This window comes from Eretmochelys imbricata, chromosome 8 (assembly GCF_965152235.1).
Source record: "Eretmochelys imbricata isolate rEreImb1 chromosome 8, rEreImb1.hap1, whole genome shotgun sequence".
NCBI lineage: Eukaryota > Metazoa > Chordata > Testudines > Cheloniidae > Eretmochelys > Eretmochelys imbricata.
In genome coordinates, this window is record NC_135579.1 from 56,196,003 (window position 1) to 56,221,203 (window position 25,201).

At 42.1% G+C, this 25,201-nt stretch overlaps 1 protein-coding gene across 1 annotated transcript in view; it reads left to right on the forward strand.

The window, feature by feature from the left end:
• The window catches only part of SWT1 (SWT1 RNA endoribonuclease homolog), a 157,409-nt gene extending 133,180 nt beyond the window's left edge, over positions 1-24,229 (forward strand). Inside the window, exon 19 of the mRNA XM_077823960.1 lies at positions 23,664-24,229. Within this exon, the coding sequence (XP_077680086.1) occupies positions 23,664-23,745 (82 nt within the window). The 3' untranslated portion in view covers positions 23,746-24,229. The remainder of the gene's footprint in view (positions 1-23,663) is intronic.
• The last annotated feature ends 972 nt before the right edge of the window (positions 24,230-25,201 follow it).

Below are 25,201 nucleotides of genomic sequence, written 5' to 3' on the forward strand. Positions count from 1 at the left end.
CCTCCCTGCCTTGCTACAGCCTGATTGACCTATCTCATCCCTCCAATTTAGGGAACATGACCATAAAGGCTCTACTCCCCAGCTGGCCAAAATGGCAACTTGAGGCTGCTGGCATTGTGGAGCAAACCTGATGCTGCTCTACTTTTACAGCAAGGACTGGACTAGGGTCTGGATGGTCCCAGGACAGCAGGGAAATAAAGGTAGCTTAAATCAACCTTTGCCTCCCATTTCCATCCCTGTACTGAGCTGCACAGAATACTCCTTGAACAAAGCCAAGGATCCTGTGCTATATTTTTGAAGGAAAAAATAACAAGGCAAGATGTGCAGTATATATTTGATGCAAAAAATAATTCATTTATGCAACATAAAGGTTCAGATTTTAAACAAAGAGGCCAGATAACACTGTGTTCTATATCCTCGCACTTAGGAATTTTCACTCCTGGGGCCTTTTGATACACATAATAACTAGACAATGAGTCAATTTTTTTTGCAGATATGGGCTTACTATGTATGGTAGTATACCTTAAATAAGAGAAACATTTTAACGTGGAAAGGAGCAATGAGTCATTGTCTAGAAACATAACTTTCTCAAATGTTTAAGAAATGAAGTAGATGATAAAGCAGAGCAAAAGTAATCCAGAAAAAGGTTTAAAAGAGAGAAATGTTGGTAAATAGTATATAGTCACAGGATACATAAGTCCTGAAGTAAAGCGTAGCGATTTACTTTCAGACATTGATCCTGTGATAGTGTTTTATGAAGATGGCTTCATTCCATGTATACTAAATGACTGTAGATGTAATCTTTTTATCTGGGGGATTTTGGTGTGTGGGGAAGACTTTTACCCCCTGATAAATATACTCTATATGCATTTCTGTAGGTATATATTTGTTCAGTCTGTGTTACTATATTCTACATGGTTAATTCCAATTAAGTGTTTTGTTTACTCAGAAATAATGTGTCCCCTTTCATCCATGAACCTATAATTCTTGCCTTCTCACCAGGGCCACTTTTTGGAGGTACTTCTGTATTCTGATACTAAAAATGCCAAGCCATGTTATCCTGGTTTAACAAAGTCAGAGTTATCACAATTACAACATGAAATCAAGGTAATTTGACAATTCAGAAATCTGATTAGCCAACAATGATTCTATTTTGTATAGTCATGATCAAAACTAAAGAGAATTTTATTACCAGAAAATTAAAATAAGCCAAATTGGAAAAGGTTTTTCCAGAGTTTTGTCTATGCAGTTGCAACCAGTATCACAAAACAATTTTGCATGACTATTTGGGTTTATAAGCAAACAAGATATAATTGGGATAACCCAAACTTGGTTAAACTAGGATAATATGGTCTGGAATTTACATCATCATGGGACACAGAAAGGTGCATTAAAAAACAAGATAGATTAAGCAGACTGGTTTTATGGATGAAGGGCCATGCTATTTCTAAAGAAAGAGGAAAGAAAAAAACCCAGCAGATATGGAGGCCGTCACATAAAATACAGCAAATCAGAATGAACAGTGCTGATGCATACAAAAGACATATAGAAATGTAAAAGGAAAGTTTATGGAAGACTTCTATTACTTTGACCTGCAAAGCAGTGTTTAATTATCAAAGATGGGATTTCTGCCTTGAAGTCAGATACCAGTATAAATATTTTTAACCTGAGATGTCTGTGGGCATGCATTTGCAAAAAGCAATACTATGAATTTATTCAACAATAAAATCAAATAGCGGTGATTATAGATTATTTTTGCCCATTATTTTCTCCACAGGTCACCAGTTCATATCTGACTCAGGTTTGCAATTGCTAGAAACTGTTACAATCTGAAGGCTGTTTGGTGGCCTGCATGAAGTGAACTGGTGGTCCCTTGGCCCGCACCGCTTCCCGCAGCCCCCATTGGCCTGGAGCGGCAAACCGCAGCCAGTGGGAGCCGCGATCGGCTGCACTTGCGGATGCGGCAGGTAAACAAACCGGTCCGGCCCACCAGGGGCTTTCCCTGAACAAGCGGCGGTCCGGCTTTGAGAACCACTGGTCTAAGTCGAGTTCCTGATGGGTAGATGACCATAGCAATAGTGTAACTGGCACCATGTTGACAGTCTCAGCAAAGAGGTCAAGGACCGAATGGGTTTGAAGACTGAACTCTTCCCCCTTAATAGAGGGCCTTTCTCATCAACGTTGAGGCAAACTGACAGGTTCGTGTTGGGAAGCTTCCTTGGTTGCTGCCTGTGCTCTCTCTCTTTTGTGGATAAAGAGAGTATTTCAGTGTACAGGGCTATTAATCTGATACCATTGAGAAACACAAACTCTAAAAAATAAAAACACAAGAGAAACTGGAAAAGGGTTTAAGAATAATTAAGATGTGGAAAATATATTGTAGGAGGTATTTTAGGAACTTGAAAAGACACAAATTATATGTATCAATATAAATCATAACACCCACTACTGTGGTTTGGCAGGAGCATACGCAAGCATGCCATCGAAGATAAAGTAAAAAAGAATAAAACAGTAAGAAAATCTGGCTGAATAATGAAGGGATTAGATTAATTTAGATATATGGTCTAACAAGAAAACTCTGGCTACAAAAAGAGATTTAAAAACTGATCCCTCTACCCCCCTTCCTTATATGCGGACAGTGAAGTTGCAAGTGGTATTGAAGAATGCAGATCACGTTGCAAGGCCTGTTGTTCATTTTTATTCCACCAACATGTTTTCAGGGAAGGGAACATCTTGCACTTCCCTGGATGGCTCTAGTTCAGCATCTGTGACATGTTTTAAGGTGCCCTTCTTAAAACAACCAGAGATCACAGTGGTTTGAAGTTAAATTACTAAAATGAATGTCTGTAATATTTTAGAGTGGGAAAACTACCACTGGAAAATACAGGCTATGTTCCGTTCCATGGAAAGATTACTGTTCTGTAATCTGGGCATTCTTTTAAGAGTTGATTTTATAGGTGGTACTGACTGTATTAAAGTCAATAGCAAAATACATGAGCAGCAGAAGTAAAATGTAGGAGTTGAACAGCAAAATATTATATGAAGTAAGACAGGTTTCAGAGTAACAGCCGTGTTAGTCTGTATTCGCAAAAAGAAAAGGAGTACTTGTGGCACCTTAGAGACTAACCAATTTATTTGAGCATAAGCTTTCGTGAGCTACAGCTCACTTCATCGGATGCATACTGTGGAAAGTGTGCAGAGAGTTAGTTTGTGGGGGGGGGAGGGTGTGAGAAAACCTGGATTTGTGCTGGAAATGGCCCAACTTGATTATCATACACATTGTAAGGAGAGTGATCACTTTAGATAAGCTATTACCAGCAGGACAGTGGGGTGGGAGGAGGTATTTTTTCATGCTTTGTGTGTATATAATAAGATCTTCTACACTTTCCACAGTATGCATCCGATGAAGTAAGCTGTAGCTCACAAAAGCTTATGCTCAAATAAATTGGTTAGTCTCTAAGGTGCCACAAGTACTCCTTTTCTTTTTATGAAGTAAGAGTAATTTTATATACTTAGTACACAAATGCTAAAGGAAAGTTCAATCCACTGTGGCCGCATCAGCCCTGACATTCATTAACTTCAAGATCCAATTTAGCACAGCCATCTGTTGACCAAATTCTGTGTTGTTTTACTTCCTGTGCAACTCTGTTGATTTCAATATATGGGATGTCAGCTGTCTACAAATGTGAGATGTAAGGATTCAGGCTTTACAGTGATATTGAAGAAACAGAAGAAAAAATAAATAGCAAATTCAGAAAGAAAGAATAGCCTTAAATATTGTTAAGGTTAGAGACACAATGGACCTCAATTCTTGGGTCTGCTTTGGTTGCTTTGACTAAAGCTACCATTGCTTGTGCTCCAGTCCTATGCTGAGCATAGCTCAGCCAGCCCAGGGTATCTTGGCCAATATATACTACTTAACAATATAACCTGAGATGAGAGGAATGCATCCGATGAAGTGAGCTGTAGCTAACGAAAGCTTATGCTCAAATAAATTGGTTAGTCTCTAAGGTGCCACAAGTACTCCTTTTCTTTTTGCGAATACAGTCTAACACAGCTGCTACTCTGAAACTTTTCTGATAGTTTTAAAAGCAAGATTCCCACATTCAGAGTACGTACTTAATTTAACTTTTTCAGGGGAAAATAAAATTATTCAACAAAATAATGTTAAGACCTATGATGTATTACTAGACAAATGTAAATCTGACAGGGTGTACTATGTAATGGCATTTACAGAGTTATCTATCCCTCTAAGTACAATATGTAGTACTTGTTACCACACCTTAGAACTTTTCCATTGAAGGTGTGGTATAATGCCACCAGAATGATATCCTTTTCCGCCCCTGAGCTTACTGAGCACTTACTCAAATGCATGAAGATTTGATTTGAGGTGTGTGTGTGTGTTTGAGAGAGAGAAAGTTAGCAAGTTACACCAGTGAATAAACATGTGAAACATATGTCTATAAAAGAAAGAAGTAAAGTATGAAGCAAACACATAAGGAAGCCCACAGGGGACTGCATAGTTCAAATGACTGATAATAGGATATGTAAATCCCACAGGACAAATAGTTAACAGGAGCCCTAGAGCTCAATTAGTTCAATGTGCATAATTAACTTTGTGCACCTTGAGAGCTGTCAGACTCAATTCCTTATCAGACTCAGCTGGAGAGGAAAAGAGACCCAGCAGAAAAGAGGTCTAGAGTTCCTGCTGTCTGGGAAAATAATAATAAGGACATCATGTGGGCCCTGAGGTAGGGTCTAGGCCCCAAGCAGGTAGCCTTGTAGGTCAGTGTTCTGGAAGAGGAACACTGGGGGGAACCCAGAGGGACTATAAATTCAAGTCTGGAATGGACAGAAGTGGCTTAAGTTGTTTTTCGTTTGGGGTTTTTTAGGGGGAAGGGGAGTTCTGCTGGGGGAAACCTCGGAGGAACCTGGGAACCTGCTGCTCTGAAGTAAGAGTGAGATTGAAGAGGAGCCCAGGAGGCATGGAAGATGTGGTAGTGATCAGTATTGTGTTTGACACATTAATATCTCAGAAGGGAAGGGGTGAGACTACAATGACCTGGCTGGAGGTCTGAGTCACTAGAGGAGTCAGATCATAACAGCACCTGAACAGCTGTCAGAAGGAGGTGACTGGGGTGAAGGTCTTTCAATGCTGTGCCCCAGGTATGAGATGATACATCAACTGGGGAGTCACTCTTCTACAAAAATATAATTAATATTAGTGTTGTGGTACTATAGACAATTTCAATCGTCCAATTCACTGATTCAACTAAAATGAATTAATATGATTAAATCAGTCTTTAGATAGTAATATCAATTTAAGAAACTTATATTTAAGTTGGGACACATGAAAAAATCTTACGTATTTCTAATTTTATCTTGTTTTCATAACCAGATAGTTTAAAAACAAACAAAGTGGAGTAGTTGCTATATTTCTAATAAAAATCATTTAGATACAGTGTGGAGAGATCATCTTAGTGCTATTGTTTTCCTAGTGAGGGGAAGTAGCTTATTGATTTATAGTACGGTGACTGGTTATATAGAGTGACAATACTGTAGTAGCATTCTGGAGAAGAGGAGGCCATGAAATGTACGCCATTTCAGCCCATTCATCCATTAAGGAGACATAACATTCTGCTTTGTCAACTATTCTGCTGAGCATCCAAGAAAACTCAAAGTATGCTCAGGAAAAGCATTTTGATTCTATGACCTCTTTAAAGTGCAATGTGTGTTGCAACCCAAGGCTTCTCAGGAAAAAGGAAACTCTGAAGCACGAAGTGAAATTAAAAAAAAAAAAACATGTTTCTTTTGAAACCAGTAGCTCTTGTTTTTTCTTTTGTGCTATAGTCACGTAGGAGATACATTCTGAAGTCTAGCATGGTTAACTACACAGTATGTTGCTAGGCTGTTTGTGCGATCTCCTATTTGAGTCTCTTCTGGGTAACTAGACTCAGAACAATTATGCTTTTGGGTTTACATAGAATTTCTTGTCAGAGGACTTCCAAGTTCTACACTAAGGTGGGCTAGAAAGTTATCTCAATTTTACTGCGAGGGGCTTATCAATTTACCCAACAACAAAGCAATGGTAGAGCTGGGAATATTTAGATACACATTAAAAAAAGAGGGTAGTTCAATACATTAGGCAAATACATAATTCACTTTTCCTAATTACCCCAAATGCTGTGATTTCTCAGATAGGAAGGGTAAGTATTCATACCCTAACAAGCGTCTCTGATTTCTGCTTGCTAATACATTTTTGTATGACTTTATATGCACCAAAGTTAATGACTAACCAGTGCTGCTAGAAAGACTGTGGATACCTGTCATTCACAAACTCCTTTTCCATTCTATGACTAGTCCAACAGTGCCCTAGTTTCCCTATTCTTCTGTGAGCACTTTTCTCCAATCTACAACAGACTTCCTTAACTATGATAATATTCCTATCAGGGACTCTTGGATCTGCAATCTCTAAGCCCAGCTAGCTGCTTTGTTGAGATCTTCACATTTTGGGGTATGCCTGGGCGTAGATGTTCCGGAGTATGCTGTGCATATCCAACCACAGGGAGATCTCTGAAGCTTCTGAGACTGAAATAGAATAACCAAACCAGGAAAGAGGTTGATAGATCTGCAGAACTTGTGAGGAACATGTTCTTAAAAGGAGACATGGTAGGCTCTGCAGGGAAGGGTCAGGCATTTGAGAGAGAGACTGAGGATCAGAAGTGAAAATTTCTCCCTTTATCTGACCAACAAATCCTCTCCTGACCCCCAAATAAAAGTTGTTATTTGAACTGACTGAATACTTCAACATTTAGATTCAGTTTGAGAAGAAGGTTGATGTTTAGGATCTTTTCCAAACTAGTTTTTTCATCGGAACAGAAGAAGTGAAGCAAGTAGTCATCATTAAGCTAATGTGGAAGTTGAAGAAGTGCTTAGAGAATTACTTTAGGATGAATGGAAGTATATCCAACAGCACAGTTGCCTTTGTGGCCAGGCCCTGGTTCCAGTACTCTGCAAGTCAGTGAAGCCTTAGTCAAAGAAACTGAAAACCCTCTTCAAGAGTCTTTCCTAGTTACAACTCAACAAAAGAGTGATCACTCTCCTTACAATGTGATCACTCTAGATAAGCTATTACCAACAGGAGAGTGGGTTTGTTGGGGAGGGTGGGGAGAAAACCTGGATTTGTGCTGGAAATGGCCCACCTTGATTATCATACACATTGTAAGGAGAGTGATCGCTTTAGATAAGCTATTACCAGCAGGAGAGTGAGGTGCCGGGGAGAGAAAACCTTTTGTAGTGATAAACACCCATTTCTTCATGGTTTGTGTGTATAAAAACATCTTCTGTATTTTCCACAGTATGCATCCAATGAAGTGAGCTGTAGCTCACGAAAGCTTATGCTCAAATAAATTGGTTAGTCTCTAAGGTGCCACAAGTACTCCTTTTCTTTTTGCGAACACAGACTAACACGGCTGTTACTCTGAAACTTGTTCCTGCTAGTTAGTGGAAGACCACCAGTACCTGTCAGGAGGAAGAAGGGGGCAATCCTCACCACCACTGAAATATCTATCTACCTCCTTTTCTCTGCAGCAAGTTCTGTCCTCATGCTGGTTCCCCTTCTTCCCAAAGGGAGGGGAGTGTGATAAAGGCTGTTGTCTTCAGCTCTCCCTCCTTACCACTACACAAAGAGACCCTGCACTTCACTTTTTCTTTACTAGCCAGAATCCAGGGGAAAATAGAATAGCCCTTGCAAAGTCCCTCACTCCTCCTAGCACAGTGTCTAAACAGAGTGGTGGCTAGCAGAACAAGGAATGTTCCATTCCCTTTGCAGGCATAAGTAATCAGAGAGAAGTTTGGCTGCCTCTGGGGACGTGGACTCCTTTCAGATAAATGTATTCCCTTGTCCCTGTTCTCTTCACTATGCCATGTCTTATCAGCCAATGATGCAACTTTACCACTTCAACACTCATGACTACATATAAGCTGTAGTAGGTTGGGCTGCCCCTCCTATTTGAACTACTTTAACCACTGCTTGTTAATGCAGCAGAAAAACTAAACAGATGTAACAGTGTAAGCCAACATGCTGTGAAGTACAGTGATAAAAATAGTTTACTGCCAGGATTATGAATCTGAAACATATGCAATGCTATTTGATTGCCTGTAGCTTTGCATAATATAGAATACATCTGGATTTAACTTGAATAAGAAATTGTAACCATACAACTACCAAATATATACTTTAGGAGCTATATTCAATTAAAAATTGCATAAGAGAAAATTAGACCCTTATCCAGGTGGACCAGCCCTGCCTCCTTGAAATCCTGTTAACTGTGGGAAACAGGTTGATAGAAGATGTTGTCTTGAGTCATAGTACAAGTGATTGTGATAGCATGTGGAATATTATAGTGTTAATAGGCAGATTTTTATGGGTTGTCTTCAAGGGATAGGAACCATACTCATGGCTTTGAAGGTGTCTCCAGGTTAACATACCATACCAACAGTTCCTTTAAAAAAAAATAGAAATCTAGTAATAAAGGAGTGAATTAGGATGGCTTTCTATTGCCTTTAGTGAAAAATCCAAGCCTGTCACCATCTCCAATTAAACATTAACATTTGTATTAGATCAATACAGTTGTTCTGGTCCAATGTCTGACTTGTATTAAATACACCTAATACCACTGAGAACTAAAATTTACAGCCTATCAGCACAGACCTGTGGTGTGTTCTGCAAGTATCATATCAAATGTGTTCGAGAGTAGTGAATTCTCAGGATTATTCACAGCTTGGCTAGTATTTGGTTTTTAGCTGTATGCTTAGGGCCCTTAGCAGATCAAATACATCAAGAGAAATAGGAAGTGGTAAGTACAGAGAATATCAGCACAAACACATTCATAAGCACACAACACACAAATGTGTTGCTTGACAAAATAAAACTGGTGGGAGGCAGATTAAATCATGATTAAGAGCACTTTTAAAAATCTATCTCCATGTTGCCAGTGAATTCAAGTTCTTACCATTTACTATCTGATCAGTGGCATATGAGAGGAATTTGTCTGGCCTTATTGCAGGTCCACATGTCTGCTTCCCATTGCCACCAGTTGCAGTAAGTAGCACACCATTGGCAGGCTCAAAACTTGCTCTGTCAGTCCTCATGCTGTACCTGGTCTCTGGCTGTACAGGCAACTTCAGTCTCTGAGGCTAACATGAAACTTTTCATTGATTGTTTGCAGAAGGTGGGTGAGGTAATAGTTTTTATTGGACCAACTTCTGTTGGTAAAAGAGACAAACTACACTGAGGTCTTCTTCAGGGGATACCATTTCAACACACACCAAAAAATGTAAAGGAAAACAAACAGCCGTAGCTTGCTGTACACCTATTGTCTTCTGAATGCCAGTATGAATTGGATAAAATCTCAGAAAATGAGTCCTACAGATGTTTCCACAGGGCTTTCCCGAGTGTCTGATTATGTATTCAAATAGTTCCATTTAGTTGCTAGTCTTGAATATAAGCAAATACATACAAAATAAGGATCTCAGAATTCTTCTTTTTGCCCCGAGAAGACTGAATCTATGCTTTAGGCTAAGACATGGATAGACTGTTGTCATGAAAATATTGGTAACTAGGGGGAAACCAAAATATTGGAACAGAAAATAATCAAACATCATCCAGCATTCAGTTATATCCCCTACTCTTCTCCTAGTGGGAATATGTGTCTGTTTAAAGTTTGAACTAAAAATACACCTTGTGTGTTTTTTAAGATGGAGAGAAGGTTTAAAATAGACAGTGCTAGCAATATGAAACTATTGTCATAACTAGTAGAATAAATGTCTGAGGGGAACTTTACCCTACCCAGCCCTCTCAACAAAAATAGTAATTGCATTATTTCCATAAACCAAAAAATAAGCCAACACAACACATACTGAGACATTTGTTCAAAAAGTCCATGTGAAATAAGATGAATGGTATTTTGGCAGTAACACTAAATTGAGGCCCTCTTGAGCTGCTGGGGGACCTAAGCAATTGTTTAGCCTGTTCCTGCCTAGCACCACTATTGCCAGTCCGCCTTTCTCCCTTATGAAAAATGGGAGGCACCTCCATATTTCTCCCTCTGGCTCTCCTGCATTACCTTACCTGGGAAGGGGGAGAAGAAGAAGAAAAAGAGCTCTACTGCAGTTGTCCTTCAGTGTGTGAAGGGGTGAAGAACCCCCAGACCTGCCCCCTCCCCACAGCCTCTGTGTGTGTGTGTGTGTGTTGGGAAAGGACCTTCACAGCTGCAGGAGGAGTTGGTGTGTGCTGGGGTACAAGAGACAGACAGGTGAGTATGGGGGACAGCACTGATAGGTGGCTGGTAGTAAAATTGATGTGGGGCTGGGGCTAGTGTGAGGGAGGGAGACAACTTATTTATGAAGGGACATCCAACTGATGTGGGGCTGGGGAGTGCCTAATTAACTGATAGGCTGGGAGGTGGGCAGATGTGGGTCAGGGGAGCAGCGCATTAATGAATGAGACTGTTTGGGTGTTGGGAGAAGTTGAATGTTCCCTGCACTACCAGAAGCATGTTATGCAAATTTGAGTAAATTGATTGGGTTGGGTCTTATAACAAGAGCTACTGCAGTACAGGCTAAAATCACATTTATTATACATTTGTGAGGATTACACCATAATTGTCACACACACTGGGGTATGCATAGGGAGTTAAAAAATCAGAAGGCAGACCAGAAAACAAACTATAATCCTTTTAAGGGGTTCTGACTCATGATTTTAACTATCAGGGTTGCAGTACTACCCCCTAAGCTGGGCCCGAGCCTGTCCTAAACAGGATGTTTCAACCTGTGACAACATGCTTAACTCTAAGCATGTGAATAATCACATTGACATAATTGGAACTACTTGGATATTTAAAATTAATCATGCTAAACTGAAGCAGCGCCGAGGTAAGTACACTGCGTGCTTGTTCTCATTAACACCCAACAGTTGAACCGAGATGTTGAAAGGGAGGATAGTTGATTCCTGAATTTATGTAATCTTTATTTTGTGTTACAAAGCCTCAAAGGGCATGTGATAGAGTGGCTGCAGGACTCGGAGCTTTTGCAATTAAGGTCTTATCCAAAGCCTGTTGAAGTTAATGAAAAGACTCCCATTGACTTCAGTTGGCTATTTACTCCAGGGGAATTCTGCACCAAAAAAATTAAAAATTCTATGCACAATATTTTAAAATTCTGCATATTTTATTTGTCAAAACAACACAATATAATCACACCAGTTTCAATTATTTTGGTAATTTATTTCAAAATACCTGTCAGCAAATATGTCTGTAACAATACAGACCACAAAAAAGATTCAGGAAATGTTTTTGACAAATAGATTCCTTACTAGGCATATTAGATACATAACTTTGGGTAATAATTCATTTAAACTACAATACAGGAACTTGTTTCCTGCACCCCTCAGAAGCAGTGCAAAGGCTTGGGGGAGTCAGGGGATAGCAGAGGAAGAGTGAAATTATTGCTGGGAGTAAACCTGAAAGGTTGTCTGGGAGAAGTATGGAACAGATATGTTTTTTTTCGTTTGTTTTTCTGGGGGGGATTGTTAGGAAGCCTCCCCCAGCTGACCCGCAGCTTAGAATCATAGAATATCAGGGTTGGAAGGGACCTCAGGAGGTCATCTAGTCCAACCCTCTGCTCAAAGCAGGACCAATCCCCAATTTTTGCCCCAGATCCCTAAATGGCCCCCTCAAGGATTGAGCTCACAACCCTGGGTTTAGCAGACCAATGCTCAAACCACTGAGCTAGCCCTCCCCACCACAGCTTCTACCCATTCAGTCAGGCATACCCCTTCCATGTCCCCATGTGGCCCTGCACCCCCTCCCCCATCCCTTCTTAACCTTAGTCTATGTAATCCCCCATGTGTCCCCCCAACTCTCTGTCCCCCTACATATCCTATGCCTTCTCACCTGGCCCTGCGGGTAGCACGTTGTGAGGAACGCAGCCTCTCCTCCTTCCAATTGGCTACGGCTGGCTGAGCTGACTGCCCTCTGTTCTGACAGCACAGCAGCCCCTGGTAGGCAAAAGGCATAACTGCAGTGCTTTTCTCGCAGAATGTATTTTCTGCAGAGAAAAAAAAATCTGTGAGGGTCATGAATTTTGCACATGCACAGTGGTGCAGAATTCCCTCAGGAGTAGCTTTAGGATGGGACCTTTAGAGCATTTGGACTAGTGTTTGACAGAGGTGCAGGGAAAAAACAGACAGTGAACACAGAGCACATAACCAACTTTTTGGTGCTATAAAAATTGTTCTAGAGCATGTACAAGAATATCTACATACAGATAAATATGACTGGGATAGAATATTGTGTCAGTTTCTCTCTTCACAAGGATATAATTCACTTCTCAAGTCCAAATCTTCACGGACACTTCAGCGTACAGGGGAAAAAATGGCTGAGCTATAGGGTACGTCTACATTGCAGTTAAAAACCTGTGGCTGGCCCATGTCGGTGGATTCAGGGTCCCAGGGCTTGGGCTGCGGGGCTGTTTAACTACAGTATAGACTTCTGGGCTTGGACTGGAGCCTGGGCTCTAGGACCCTGCGAGGTGGGGGGGGGGTCCCAGAGCTGGGGCTGCAGCCCAAGCCTGAAAGTCTACACTGCAATTAAACAAGCCTGCAGCCCGAGTCAGTTGGCACAGGCGAGCCATGGGTTTTTAATTGCAGCGTAGATGTACCCTGTGAGATCATGTGGGAAAGAGTGAGAGGTGAGACCTTTAAAATTCTAAAGAATTATAGAAACTATAAAACTTTTATACTATGGGCTGGCCCACCTGCAGCACAATTGCTGAACAGTTTTCATTAAACCTCTTGTAAATTCTTTGTCTCCCTTGCATAACCCTCCCGTTCTCTCCCCGCCGCCCCCATGACTACATCCCTTCATATTTTCTCTGACAGGCCCAGGGCTGCTGCTGTTTAATTGCTGTGGGCACAGCTTACATAAGGGAGATTACACATTTCTCATCAAAATATTCAGTATAATACTCCAAACAAAATTGCTTTAACATTGAAATCAGGAGAGGGAAAAAATGTGCTTCTCTTTCTGTTACAAAGATATAGCTGTCACAATATAAACAGCACTGAAGCTGGTTAGCCAAGTCCTGCAGAAAACTATCTCAAACCAAACAATGGTCCAGATCATTCCTTTGATCTGTGTGTTGAAGGGGCCCTTGGGGTATGTTGATCTTCCTCTTTCCACGTGGCTAGAACATGAGCCACAGAACCATCTTGGCTCCTCGCAGAGCCTACTGCTGCAGAACCATCCTGACTCCATGTAGAAGCTCTCAGATTGTTCTCTTTGTAATGGAAACAGTGCACTTTGCAGAATGTACTAAAGCATTTATGGAGACAAGGCTAGTCACAGAGGGGACAGGCAATGATAACCAGACTCCTGCTGTATAACATTTCAGAACTGTAATATTTGCTCATGGTTAAAGTGAGGGGCTGCGTCTCATACTCTTCTAGTGGTAGAAAGACAGATTGATAAATGACCACTGTGTGATTGCACTCATATTTACTAGTATAAAAATTGAAGTGGGATTATCATATTGGTAGTAATTCCACTTCCCTTTTGAGCTGCGTTCCTCTTAGAGGGATGATGGGAAGTGAAAGATTCTTACATTTGTGGTAATGAGGCTAATCAGGTAAAAAAGCATTAGAATGTTACATGAATTCCGAAAAAAAATGTATGAAAATCCTATGTAAAATGAGCATGTAAATTGAATTCACAGTTAGATTGCCAGGGATTAGAGCTATTCTAACATCCCGAATTCTAAGAGTTAATTTTAGTACATGCAGAGATTTCACAGGTGTATTAGATTTTGTTTTTCTTCAGTATGCAGTGATAAATATATATAGGCTCGAGGAGAGGGGTTTTGTTTTGTTTTTTTTAAAGAAATTCTTGTAAATTTAATATGAAGCTATAAAGAAATTATATATGTTAAAAAGAGAGGGGTGGAAAAACAGGATGAGCATGAAAGAAATCAAGACAGAGTCAGAAAGATCCAACCATAGGAAGCTGAATACAGAACAGCAAAATATTTACATGCATCAGATTCCACTACATACAGTCATTTTAATTCCTGTTTCATCCTATGCTATAGAAAGAGCTTTCCCACTTGTTTGTATTTATCCTTTAAAAATAGTTGGCTGTGTTATTCAGCTAGAAGCCTGTTGTTTAATTGGTGTGATGGGCTGAATCCCCTGGGGTGTCACCTGGTGTGCTGAGATGCCACTGAGTCAGACTATTCTGCCAGCCTGCGTCCCCTTTACCTGGCCTTGCTGGGTTAGGCTCCCCAGCCTTTTCCAGCAATGCACACGGGCATGGCCACACCCACCTGCGCAGAGAGACAGAGATCCGCTCTGGGAAGGCTCATCTTAAGGGACTTGCCACGGCACCCAGATGTCTGTCCCTTTCCCCCCACCCTTGGAGTACAAACCCAAAATTATATGAAATTTGCCCCTTCCTTCAATGTGGAGGAGGGTGTGCACAACTTATCGCCCTGCTCCCCAGTTAGAAATCACATAAACTGGGTTATATTGTAAACCAGAAATAAATTTATTAACTATAACAGGTGTATTTTAAGTAGTTGAGGAGGTAGCAGACAGAACAAGGCAGATTAATAAAAAAATAAAACAGAGCACACAAACTAAGCTGAATATACTAAAGAAACTGGTTACATGTGAGTTCTCACCCTAAATGTGGTTCTAATAATCTTCTTCACAGGCCAGATGTCCTTCCAGCGTGGGTTCAGTTCTTTCCCCCAGTTCAGTCTTAGTTGTTTCCAACAGTCATCTTGGGTGGGGTAGCCGGGGAGAACTGACGACCAAGATTGCCTCACTCCCCACCCTTAAATAGGATTTGCATAAGTTGGGAGTGCTTTGTTTCCCTAATTAGACCCCCCTTCCCTTATAGTGGAAAGTTACAAGAAGTACCAGGTAATGTTTTAGTATCAGGTGACAAGACCACCTGACTCTGTAGGAGTACAGCGCCCATGAGTCAGGGGCAGTATGGAGCGTCCACAGGAAGGCCAAGATTTTCAGTCCATTGCCCTTGTTGATGGGCCATCCGCCTGTCTGGCTTTTCCATTGTTGTACCTGAAGTGTTAGCAGTGGGCGTCACTCAAAGTAGCATAGTTGAGATACAGATACAGTGTCAATATTCCTAATTTCAGATACAGAAATGATACATGCATACAAATAGAATAATCACGTTCAGTAAATCATAACCTTTCCAATGATATCTCACATGAACCATCTTGCTTAAAGTATATCTGTTTTGTCATATTCATGACATAAACATATTTTCATAAAGAATATGGAATGACATGTCACAATTGGGTGGAGTCAATTGTCTACTTTCTACCAAGCAAAATATTATAAATGTAAAACCAAACAAAAAAGCATGGGGGGTGAAGGAATGGGGAAAGAAGGGGAGGAACAGGAAAAAATCCCACAAAATTTTATCAGTGTCAGACAGTTAACACTTAGTTGATGACAACTCTAGGGATTAATCCCTAATCTGGTTAAATCCTTTTTAGCCAGAGTAAAAACTAGCAAACCATCTGGTGGAAAGAGCAGTATATGACTAAAAGGAAATACTGTCTGAGTAATACAGGGAAATATAAACCTATTTGGCATAATTTGGGTATCTGCGCAGTTTCCTTAATCTCCAGCCCCTTTAAGGTGCATTATAATAGAAATGGAATATTTATCTCACAATTGTTTAACTAATTGCTATGGTAAAGCATTATATATCTGGCCTGGAGTTGGTGAGTGGCTGTATTCCTGCACTGTGCATTTCTTATAATTCTAACACATTGTAGACATAACCAAATAATTAAAAAGAATATGCCCTATAGAAGAGAACAATTCTGCACTGACAGGGAGATGAACTATATGGTTTTACAGGTTTGTCTCATTTTCAAATTATATAATTCTATTGTTTTAGGATTGGTGGCAGTTTCAGATTTGCTGTGCTCTAAATTTTCCCTATTTCCTAATTCATTCGTCTGGGAGAATCACTGTTCATCTCCGTGAACACTGTTACTCTTTGATAAATGCAGAGCTGTGCTGAGCATGTGTGATCACAAAAGAAAATACAACCGATTTAAATTCAGGATCACAGCCCATGGGTTGGTGGCTTACAAATGCAAGATGATCAACCAGCCTCATAAACTATGCTGCAGTTACCTCTCCTGGAAGTGGAATGTCTGTCTGTGGAGAAGGGTAGACCACTGTAATTGGATCATTCCCAACGTGAGGTGTATACTTGAGAATAAGGCTGTATCCACCCTGGGGTGTTTTTCCACTAGAATAGCTACACTGATGTGGTTTGCTGTGCTGGTGCAAGTCACAGTTGACACTGGTGCCTCATGACTATACTAGGGGATTGCACCAGTGTACCTAAGCCAGTGTAACTACACCAGTGCAAAATGTCCCAGTGCAGATGACCCTGAGACATACTCTAGTTCTGGCAGTGGGCAATATCAGAGTGTGATAGAAAATTACTTAAATGCAGTAAAAAAAATATGGGGCCATAATTATATGTTTGGTTTTGTGCAGGTGGGCTGGGAATGGTGAGAGAGGTTGCAATGAGTCTTTTCCTACCCCAACCCACCAGTGCAAGAGGCAGGCAGAATTCTGCCATTTATGCTCCCTATGCACATGATAGAGCCAGGATAGGATTTCTGGCAGTACTTCTTAGTCTCAAGGGGGTATAGCTGACTGAGTTAGAACTATTTGACCATTCACTTGATCTCCCTGCAAATGCAAAGAGAAATCTCACTAGGCCCCTATGAGAACTGAATACACAGCCCCTGGTTTACAAGATGCGGGCTCTAACCTCTGAACTGTGCAACCATTATAATTTGCTTACTCTTGTCTCTTCAAAATTATTCGTAGTGACTGTTCATACAGTCCATCAAGGAAGAAGGTTCCAACTACTGGCACTATATATACTTATTTATTCCCTTCTATTCCAGTCTTTCTTTCCCTTTTTAAAACTAGAACCTCTGACTTTTTTAAAGACTGATATTTTATTATGTTTTGTGATATTGTATATGTTTTTAACAGGGTAGCTGGTTCATTAAATAAGACTGGGATCAGCATTCCTGTTCCACTCCAGGTGCTCACAGTTGGGCAAATTAAGGGGGCAGGGTAGCACCTGGGGCTACACAAGGTCAGTCAGAAGTAAGAGCAGACTGAGTTAGGAGAAGCTAGAGATGGTGGTTTCTGGGGAAGGATGAAAGTAGGAGAGCAGCAAGAGGGGTTTGCTGGCATCTCAAAACCAGAGGGCTGGAGACAGAAAGAGCAGTGGACGAGGGTTCCTGTTGGCTCTAAACTAGAGCAAAGGGCCAGAGAGAGATGAAATAAGGGGGAGTAGTGGAGGGGACTATCTGCTGATGTCACTTTCTTGGAGAGCTGGACCCTGAGAAACAGTAAGAGGGCCAGGAGGAATGAGGGATGCTCCCAAGAGAGAGTCTGTGGGAGTTCCCACTGGGAAAAGCAGGTTTTTACCCCAGAAGGGATGGCTGGGCTGGTTGCCCTGACAGAGGGACAGAAGTGGGCAAAGAGTGTCTGGATGTGGTAGAAGATACTGGAATGTGTTATGGCAGTGTCTAAGATGATGTGTAACTTTTAAGGACTAATCTCATGGAGGTGATATGCACTATATTCTGGGATTCTTGTTATGGACTATTTCCACTATTTAAATAGACAAGAGGATAAGCTGGCATGGAGCTACTGGTGTCCCAAGAGGGAAAATGAGGTGAGGGACCACTTGCAGTGTAGCCCCAAGGCTATGGGGGATCACGAAGGGTATGAGGGGGGAATATGCATTCAGAAGGTTGCTGTTCTGTTGCACAGTAATACTAGCTTCCTGATTATGACTATGAACATGCTTTTATATACTCAGAAACTTTCACCCTAATGATTCCCAAATGTAGCAAAAGAAGGATTTTACAAATGTATCAAACAGATGTATAGCCTATCATAGCAAATTGCTTTACAAATTATATACAAGTATCTTGTTGGACATTGCCCTGTTGCTATATCCTGTCGCTACATGATGAAACTTTCACATCCCCTTTTCTCTGAAAGTGCAAAAAAATTCTTTGGAAAGTCTCAGGGCCAAATCATAGTACAAATTGTAGTGGGAGAGTTCTTTGTCTTTTAGGTCTTGCCTAGTAGTAGCATTAAACCTGCTCGGAGCAGGGTTAGGTGGCACAGTGGTAAAAACCCCTGCCTTACAGACCTGCACCAATGGTAGTGTAGTGGGTGAGAGACTTAGCCTGTCAAGGCTGAATTCCCACTCTGAGTGCAGAAGTGGGGGCCCGCAAGGATTTTAAAAAATAATACTCGCCACTCCAGGGTTGTAACCTTGGGAGTGTAATACAGCTTTTCTCTGACCTTGGCTTGGTAAACTCTACCACCACCCAAATGCAAAAAACAAACAAACAAAAAAACCCCACTTTGAACCCAGGAAGGATTACTTGGGAATTCCTCCCTGTGGGGTACCCTCAAGCCATTTCACCCCCCTCCCCCTCCCGGGGAAGAGCCGAGAAAGAAAACAACGGAAATTAGCTGTGGCTATCCACTAATCAACCAACATGCACAAACCTCTTAGGACACCAAAAATCCAATCCTGTTCTTAAAAAAGGTAAATTTTATTAAAAACAAAAAGGGAAAAAAATACATCTGGAACTTGGGCTTTTTGCTAGATCTTAAAAGAAACAATTAGAAAAATTAAGAACCCAAAACAGCTTTCTTGGGGATTTAGCTTAAAGGTTATAAGCAACGAAAGCATCAGGGGTTAGCACAGAGGAGACCAACAAGCCTTAAAAAATAAACAGAAATAAACCTCATTGCATCTAGCTAAACATTCTGATTTACTTACATATTTGGAGTTCAGATAAGTAGTTCTAGGTATGATCTGATGATTTATGATCATACCTGGCTTAAAGCTGCTTATAGCATAGCTGCTCTGTCGCTCCAGCCCAGAGAACAACAGACAAAGGGAAAGTTTCTTTCCCCATTTAAAAAAGTTTTAGCCTTCCCATTGTCTTTTGGTCAGGTGCCTACTTTTTTTTTCTTTACCTGGGGGACTTTTTAACCCTTTACAGGTAAAGAACAGCTACCAAGAGTAATTTTACAGCTAACTGGCTGGCTGAGTGTTCATCAAAGGGAGCTATCCCCACATTTTATTTATCACGTAGCCTTATAGCTATTTTGTTCAGGACCTACACAACTGGCTTCTGAGTATTGTCTTGTATGAATAAATAGACTTGAGCTGCAAAGTTTGGATCCAGTTGAAAACTTTCTCAAAGTTCAAGTGGGGTAGTTATCATCCAGTGATTTCTGCAAGTCCTTTCCGGAAATAAGGGTAAATCATGAGATTTGCATGCAGGTCTGAGCTTTTTGACAGTTTAGAAACAGGGGTATTCAGCTCTCCTGTCACTGGAATGTATAGAGGTAGACTGGCGGGCAGTATGTTTTACAACAGGTAATAAATTCTCCTCTTCTTCCTCAGAGATAGCAAGGCAGTGAGTGAGTACTTGTACTATAGAAAAGCTCTAGAATATTCAACACTAAATTAAAATTGTCTGAGAATGGCTTCCTAACTGATCAGAGTCATTAAAAAAAATATTTTCTCCCTAACTTTAGTTTGCATTTTGACCACTGTCTTAACGTTCAAAACATTTTTTTCTTGAAACAAAGATGTTGAAACTAAGAGAGGTTGAAACCTGCAATTTCTTCCATGTTGGTTTGAACAGGATGACAGCAATGTGTCAGTCTGAGGACATGCTATGCCTAATAAATCATCCTGGCAGAAAAGCTGTGGTCTGAGTGTGCAGAATGAGTAATAAGGATGAATCATCACTCACACCTACAGTGAGTCCAGAAAGAAAAAACATACTGGAAAACTGAATGATGAGAGAGCACAATAATGTTTATCACATGGTAAATAATAGCCTACAGAAAGATCCACAATAATATTAAAAAATGATCATTCATAAATTAATTGTCATGCTTCAAGCACCTCAGCAAGAGGTGGGAGAGTACAGTAACTCCTCACTTAAAGTCGTCCCAGTTAATGTTATTACGTTGCTGTTCAATTATTAGAGAATATGCTCATTTAAAGTTGTGCAATGCTCCCTTATAATGTTGTTTGGCAGCTGCCTGTTTTGTCCACTGCTTGCAGAAAGAGCAGCCCGTTGCAGCTAGCTGATGGGGGCTTGGAACCAGGGTGGACAGGCAGCCCCGCATCAGCTCCCCACTCCCCTAAGTTCCCTGTACGGCAGCCGCCCAGCAAGCTATCAGTGGCCGGGCAGTTCAGCTGTCCCTCCCCATACTGCCGTGTGTTGCTCCTGCCCTCTGCCTTGGAGCTGCTCCCAGGAGCCTCCTGCTTGCTGTGCAATGGGTGGGGGAAAGAGGAGTGCTAATATCAGGGTGCCCCTCTCCCCCCAGCTCCTGCTCCCTGCTCCTTTAACCCATCTCCATGGAGCAGGGGGAGGACACAACAGGACTCAGGATGGAGGGAGCTTGTTGGGAGCAACTGCTGTCTCAACTTGCTGATCTACTTAAATAGGCAGTGTACTTAGAGTGGGGTTAGTGTACTTAAAGGGGCAATGAGCATCTCTCACACACATGGTGTGTGCCTCTGTCTCTCTCTGCCATGCTGTTTCTACTCCTTCTATTTGTGCTGCTTTGTAGGGTGTGAGGCTACATTAACAACAATGTGTTAACCCTTGAGAGCTCAGCTGAGTGCTAGTTCATCATTTAGAAGTAAGGCATTCCCTGTTCATCATTTAGCAGTAAGGCACTACTATTGCCCCAATCTGCAAAACTTTACACATGTGCTTAACTTTATTTACTGTGAGTAATCCCATTGGGCCTGATCCTGAAAGGTCTACTTCCTCCTTTACATCACTGCTCCTTCACTTATTTCAAATAGAGCTATCCCTTTATTCCTTGTAGTTTTGCTTCTGTTAATATGTGATATATACATGGTACTGTAAAGCCAGGGTGTCCTTTGTTATTTAGCAGCAAGGTATTTTTCTGTTAAACCCAATGACAAGACTTCTTGAGATGCTGGCAGGAAATCAGGACAAGCTAATTCAAATTAATTTCACTGTCTGGAGTACAGAGTTCCTAAAAATGTAAACAATCCAGAACTAGAGAAATCTTTGACAAACTATACATTATATTTTCAAAGTCCCCTAGAATTCAACAGGGATTAAATAATAGAAATCAGTCTAAACACATAGAGGATGCTATACTTTCTCCTGGGTTTTTGAATCACTCCTTATAGTTCTGTAGCAGGAATATAATTCTCTATAGGATGGCTCAAAAACTGATAGAACATTTAAATTTTTTCTATCAGGCCTGCACAGTCCTGCGAAGACTTATGCACATAGTTTTAAATATGTGAATTGTCCCACTAAAATCAGTGGGTGCAGGAGTCTGTGGAGGATATAATCTAAAAGCAGAAGAAAGAAATGCTGTAGAAATCAATGTGCACTCTAGAAATAGAGTTGCTACTTGCAAGATTGGGCCCTTTTACTAAACCTCCAAATTAGATCATCCAAAGACTTGTGAACATCCTGAATTCAATAGGATCTTTCCTTACTGTGATTCTGCTTATCCATAAAAGCAGAGAATATAATCACAAAAACCCATACTTGTGGTGATCTTGGTTTGGGTCCTAACTCCAACATGTTGTTTTACTTTAGAGCCTTATAATTTGACTCATGGCCAGAAAAGTAACACCTTCGTGGTCCTATGAGCATGTCTGGTTGTAATTACCTACAGACCATGTAATCACAGAGTCACCTAAAATTCCCAGGTACCTCAGAATAGAAATAGGATTACAACAGAAAGATACTGTCCCTATGTTGACACTTGCAGTGGGCCCTCATGCCAGCCTGAAATATATGCTGAACAACTGAACAACAGCTGTCATACTGCAACATGCCACATGTAAGATTGTCCCAGGAGAAGAGCTGGAAGTTAAGGTCCATCAGCAGAGCAGGATGGAGAGAGTTTGCACAGGGGTTTTCTGCTTAGCCCTGATCTACACTGCGAGTTTAGGTCGAATTTAGCAGAGTTAGATTGATTTAACCCTGCACTCGTCCACACAACGAAGCCATTTTTGTCAATTTAATGGGCTCTTAAAATCGATTTCTGTACTGCTCCCCAGTGAGGGGATTAGCACTGAAATCCACATTGCCGGGTTGAATTTGGGTTAGTGTGGACGCAATTCGACGGTATTGGCCTCTGGGAGCTATCCCACAGTGCTCCATTGTGACCGTTTTGGACAGCATTCTGAACTCGGATGCATTGGCCACGTAGACAAGAAAAGCCCCTTTTGAATTTCATTTCCTGTTTGGCTTGTGTGGCAAGTTGATCAGCACAGGTGACTGTGCAGATCTCATCAGCAGAGGCGACCATGGAGTCCCAGAATCACAAAAGAGCTCCAGCATGGACCGAACGGGAGGTACTGGATCTGATCGCTGTATGGGGAGACGAATCCGTGCTATCAGAACTCCGTTCCAAAAGATGAAATGCCAAAATATTTGAAAAAATCTCCAAGGGCTTGAAGGACAGAGGTTATGGGACCTGCAGCAGTGCCGCGTGAAACTTAAGGAGCTTAGGCAAGCCTACCAAAAAACCCAAGAGGCAAACGCCTGCTCGGGGTCAGAGCCCCAGACATGCCGCTTCTATGATGAGCAGCGTGTAATTCTAGGGGGTGCCCCTACCACTGCCCCCCCTCTGTACGTGGACTCCTGCAAGGGGGGAGTCTCACGCAACAGGGATGAGGATTTTGGGGACGAGGAAGATAGCGCACACCAGGCAAGCGGAGAAACTGTTCTCCCCGACAGCCAGGAACTGTTTATCACCCTGGATCCAATACCCTCCCAACCCGGACTCCCGGACCTTGAAGGCGGAGAAGGCACCTCTGGCAAGTGTACCTTTGTAAATATAATAAATGGTTTAGAAGCAAGCGTGTTTAATGATTACTTTGCCCTGAAGACTTTGGATGCATTCGCGGCCAGTACAACTCCTGGAAAAGTCTGTTAACGTGTCTGGGGATGGGGCGGAAATCCTCCAGGGACAACTCAATGAAGATATCCTGGAGGTATTTCCAAAGCCTTTGCAAAAGGTTTCTAGGGCAGGCAGCCTTATTGCATCATCCATGGTAGGACACTTTACCATGGCAGGCCAGTAGCACATAGTCTGGAATCATTGCATAAGAAAGCATGGCAGCATGTGGTCCCAGTGTTTGCTGGCATTCAAGCAACATCCGTTCTTTGTCTCTCTGTGTTATCCTCAGGAGAGTGATATCATTCATGGTCACCTGGTTGAAAAAGGGGAATTTTATTCAGGGGACATTCAGAGGTGACCGTTCCTGTTGGGCTGTTTGCCTGTAGCTGAAAAGAAATCATCCCCGCTATTAGCCATGCGGTGGGGGGACGGGTGAAGCGATCATCCCAGAGAATTGGGTGTAAGGGGAGGGATTAGTTGGGTTTCTGCTGCACGTTAACCCGAAAACATCAGCCCCTCCTTTTGAATGGCCAGTGCATCTTTTTCAATTTTAATCTCCCTTTTTTTCCTCCCACAGCTGCAAATGTTTCAATGCTGCCACTAGCATCTCCATCCCAGAGGCTAGCGCAGATAAGAAGGCGAAAAAAATGCACTCGTGATGAAATGTTCTCTGACCTCATGCAGTCCATCCAAACTGAAAGAGCCCAGCAGAATGCATGGAGGCAGACAATGGCAGAGTCCAGGAAAGCACAAAATGAATGTGAGGACAGATGGCTGGAGCAACAGGAGAGTTGGCGGCAGCATGATGAAAGGAGGCAGGATGCAATGCTGAGGCTACTGGAGGATCAAACTGATATGCTCCAGCGTATGGTTGAGGTGCAGGAAAGGCACAGACTGCCACTGCAGCGTCTGTGTAACCAACCGCCCTCCTCCCCAAGTTCCATAGCCTCCTCACCCAGACTCCCAAGAACCCGTGGGAGAGGGGGGCCTCCGGGCACCCAACCACTCCATCCCAGAGGACTGCCCAAGCAACAGAAGGCTGGCATTCAATAAGTTCTGAGTGCAGTGTGGCCTTGTCCTTCCCTCCTCCCCTCCTCCACCACCCCATCCAGTGCTTCCCTCCTCCTCCACCCCTCCCGGGCTACCTTGGCAGTTATCCCCCTATTTGTGTGACGAATTAATAAAGAATGCATGAATTTGAAACAACAATGATTTTATTGCCTCTGCAAGGGGTGATCGAAGGGGGGCGGGGAGGGCGGTTGGCTTATAGGGAAGTATACTGAACCAAGGGGGCGGGTTTTCATCAAGGAGAAACAAGAACTGTCAAACAGAACTGTCACACCGTAGCCTGGTCAGACATTAAACTGGTTTTCAAAGTTTCTCTGATATGCAGTGTGCTCTGCTGTGCTCTTCTAACCGCCCTGGTGTCTGGCTGCGTGTAATCAGCGGCCAGGCGATTTGCCTGAACTTTCCACCCAGCCATAAACATCTTCCCCTTACTCTCACAGATATTGTGGAGCACACACAAAGCAGTAATAACAATGGGAATATTGGTTTTGCTGTGGTCTAACCGAGTCAGTAAACTGCGCCAGCATGCCTTTAAACGTCCAAATGCACATTCTACCACCTTTCTGCACTTGCTCAGCCTATAGTTGAACAGCTCCTGACTACTGTCCAGGCTGCCTGTGTATGGCTTCATGAGCCATGGCATTAGGGGGTAGGCTGGGTCCCCCAGGATAACTATAGGCATTTCAACATCTCCAATAGTTATTTTCTGGTCTGGGAATAAAGTCCCTTGCTGCAGCTGTTCATACAGACCAGAGTTCCTGAAGATGTGCGCATCATGTACCTTTCCAGGCCATCCCACGTTGACATTGGTGAAATGTCCCTTGTGATCCACCAGTGCTTGCAGCACCATTGAAAAGTACCCCTTTCGATTTATGTACTAGCTGCCTTGGTGGTCTGGTCCCAAAATAGGGATATGCGTTCTGTCTATCGCCCCACCAGAGTTAGGGAATCCTATTGCAGCAAAGCCATCCACCATGACCTGCACATTTCCCAGAGTCACTACCCTTGATAGCAGCAGCTCAGTGATTGCGTTGGCTACTTGGATCA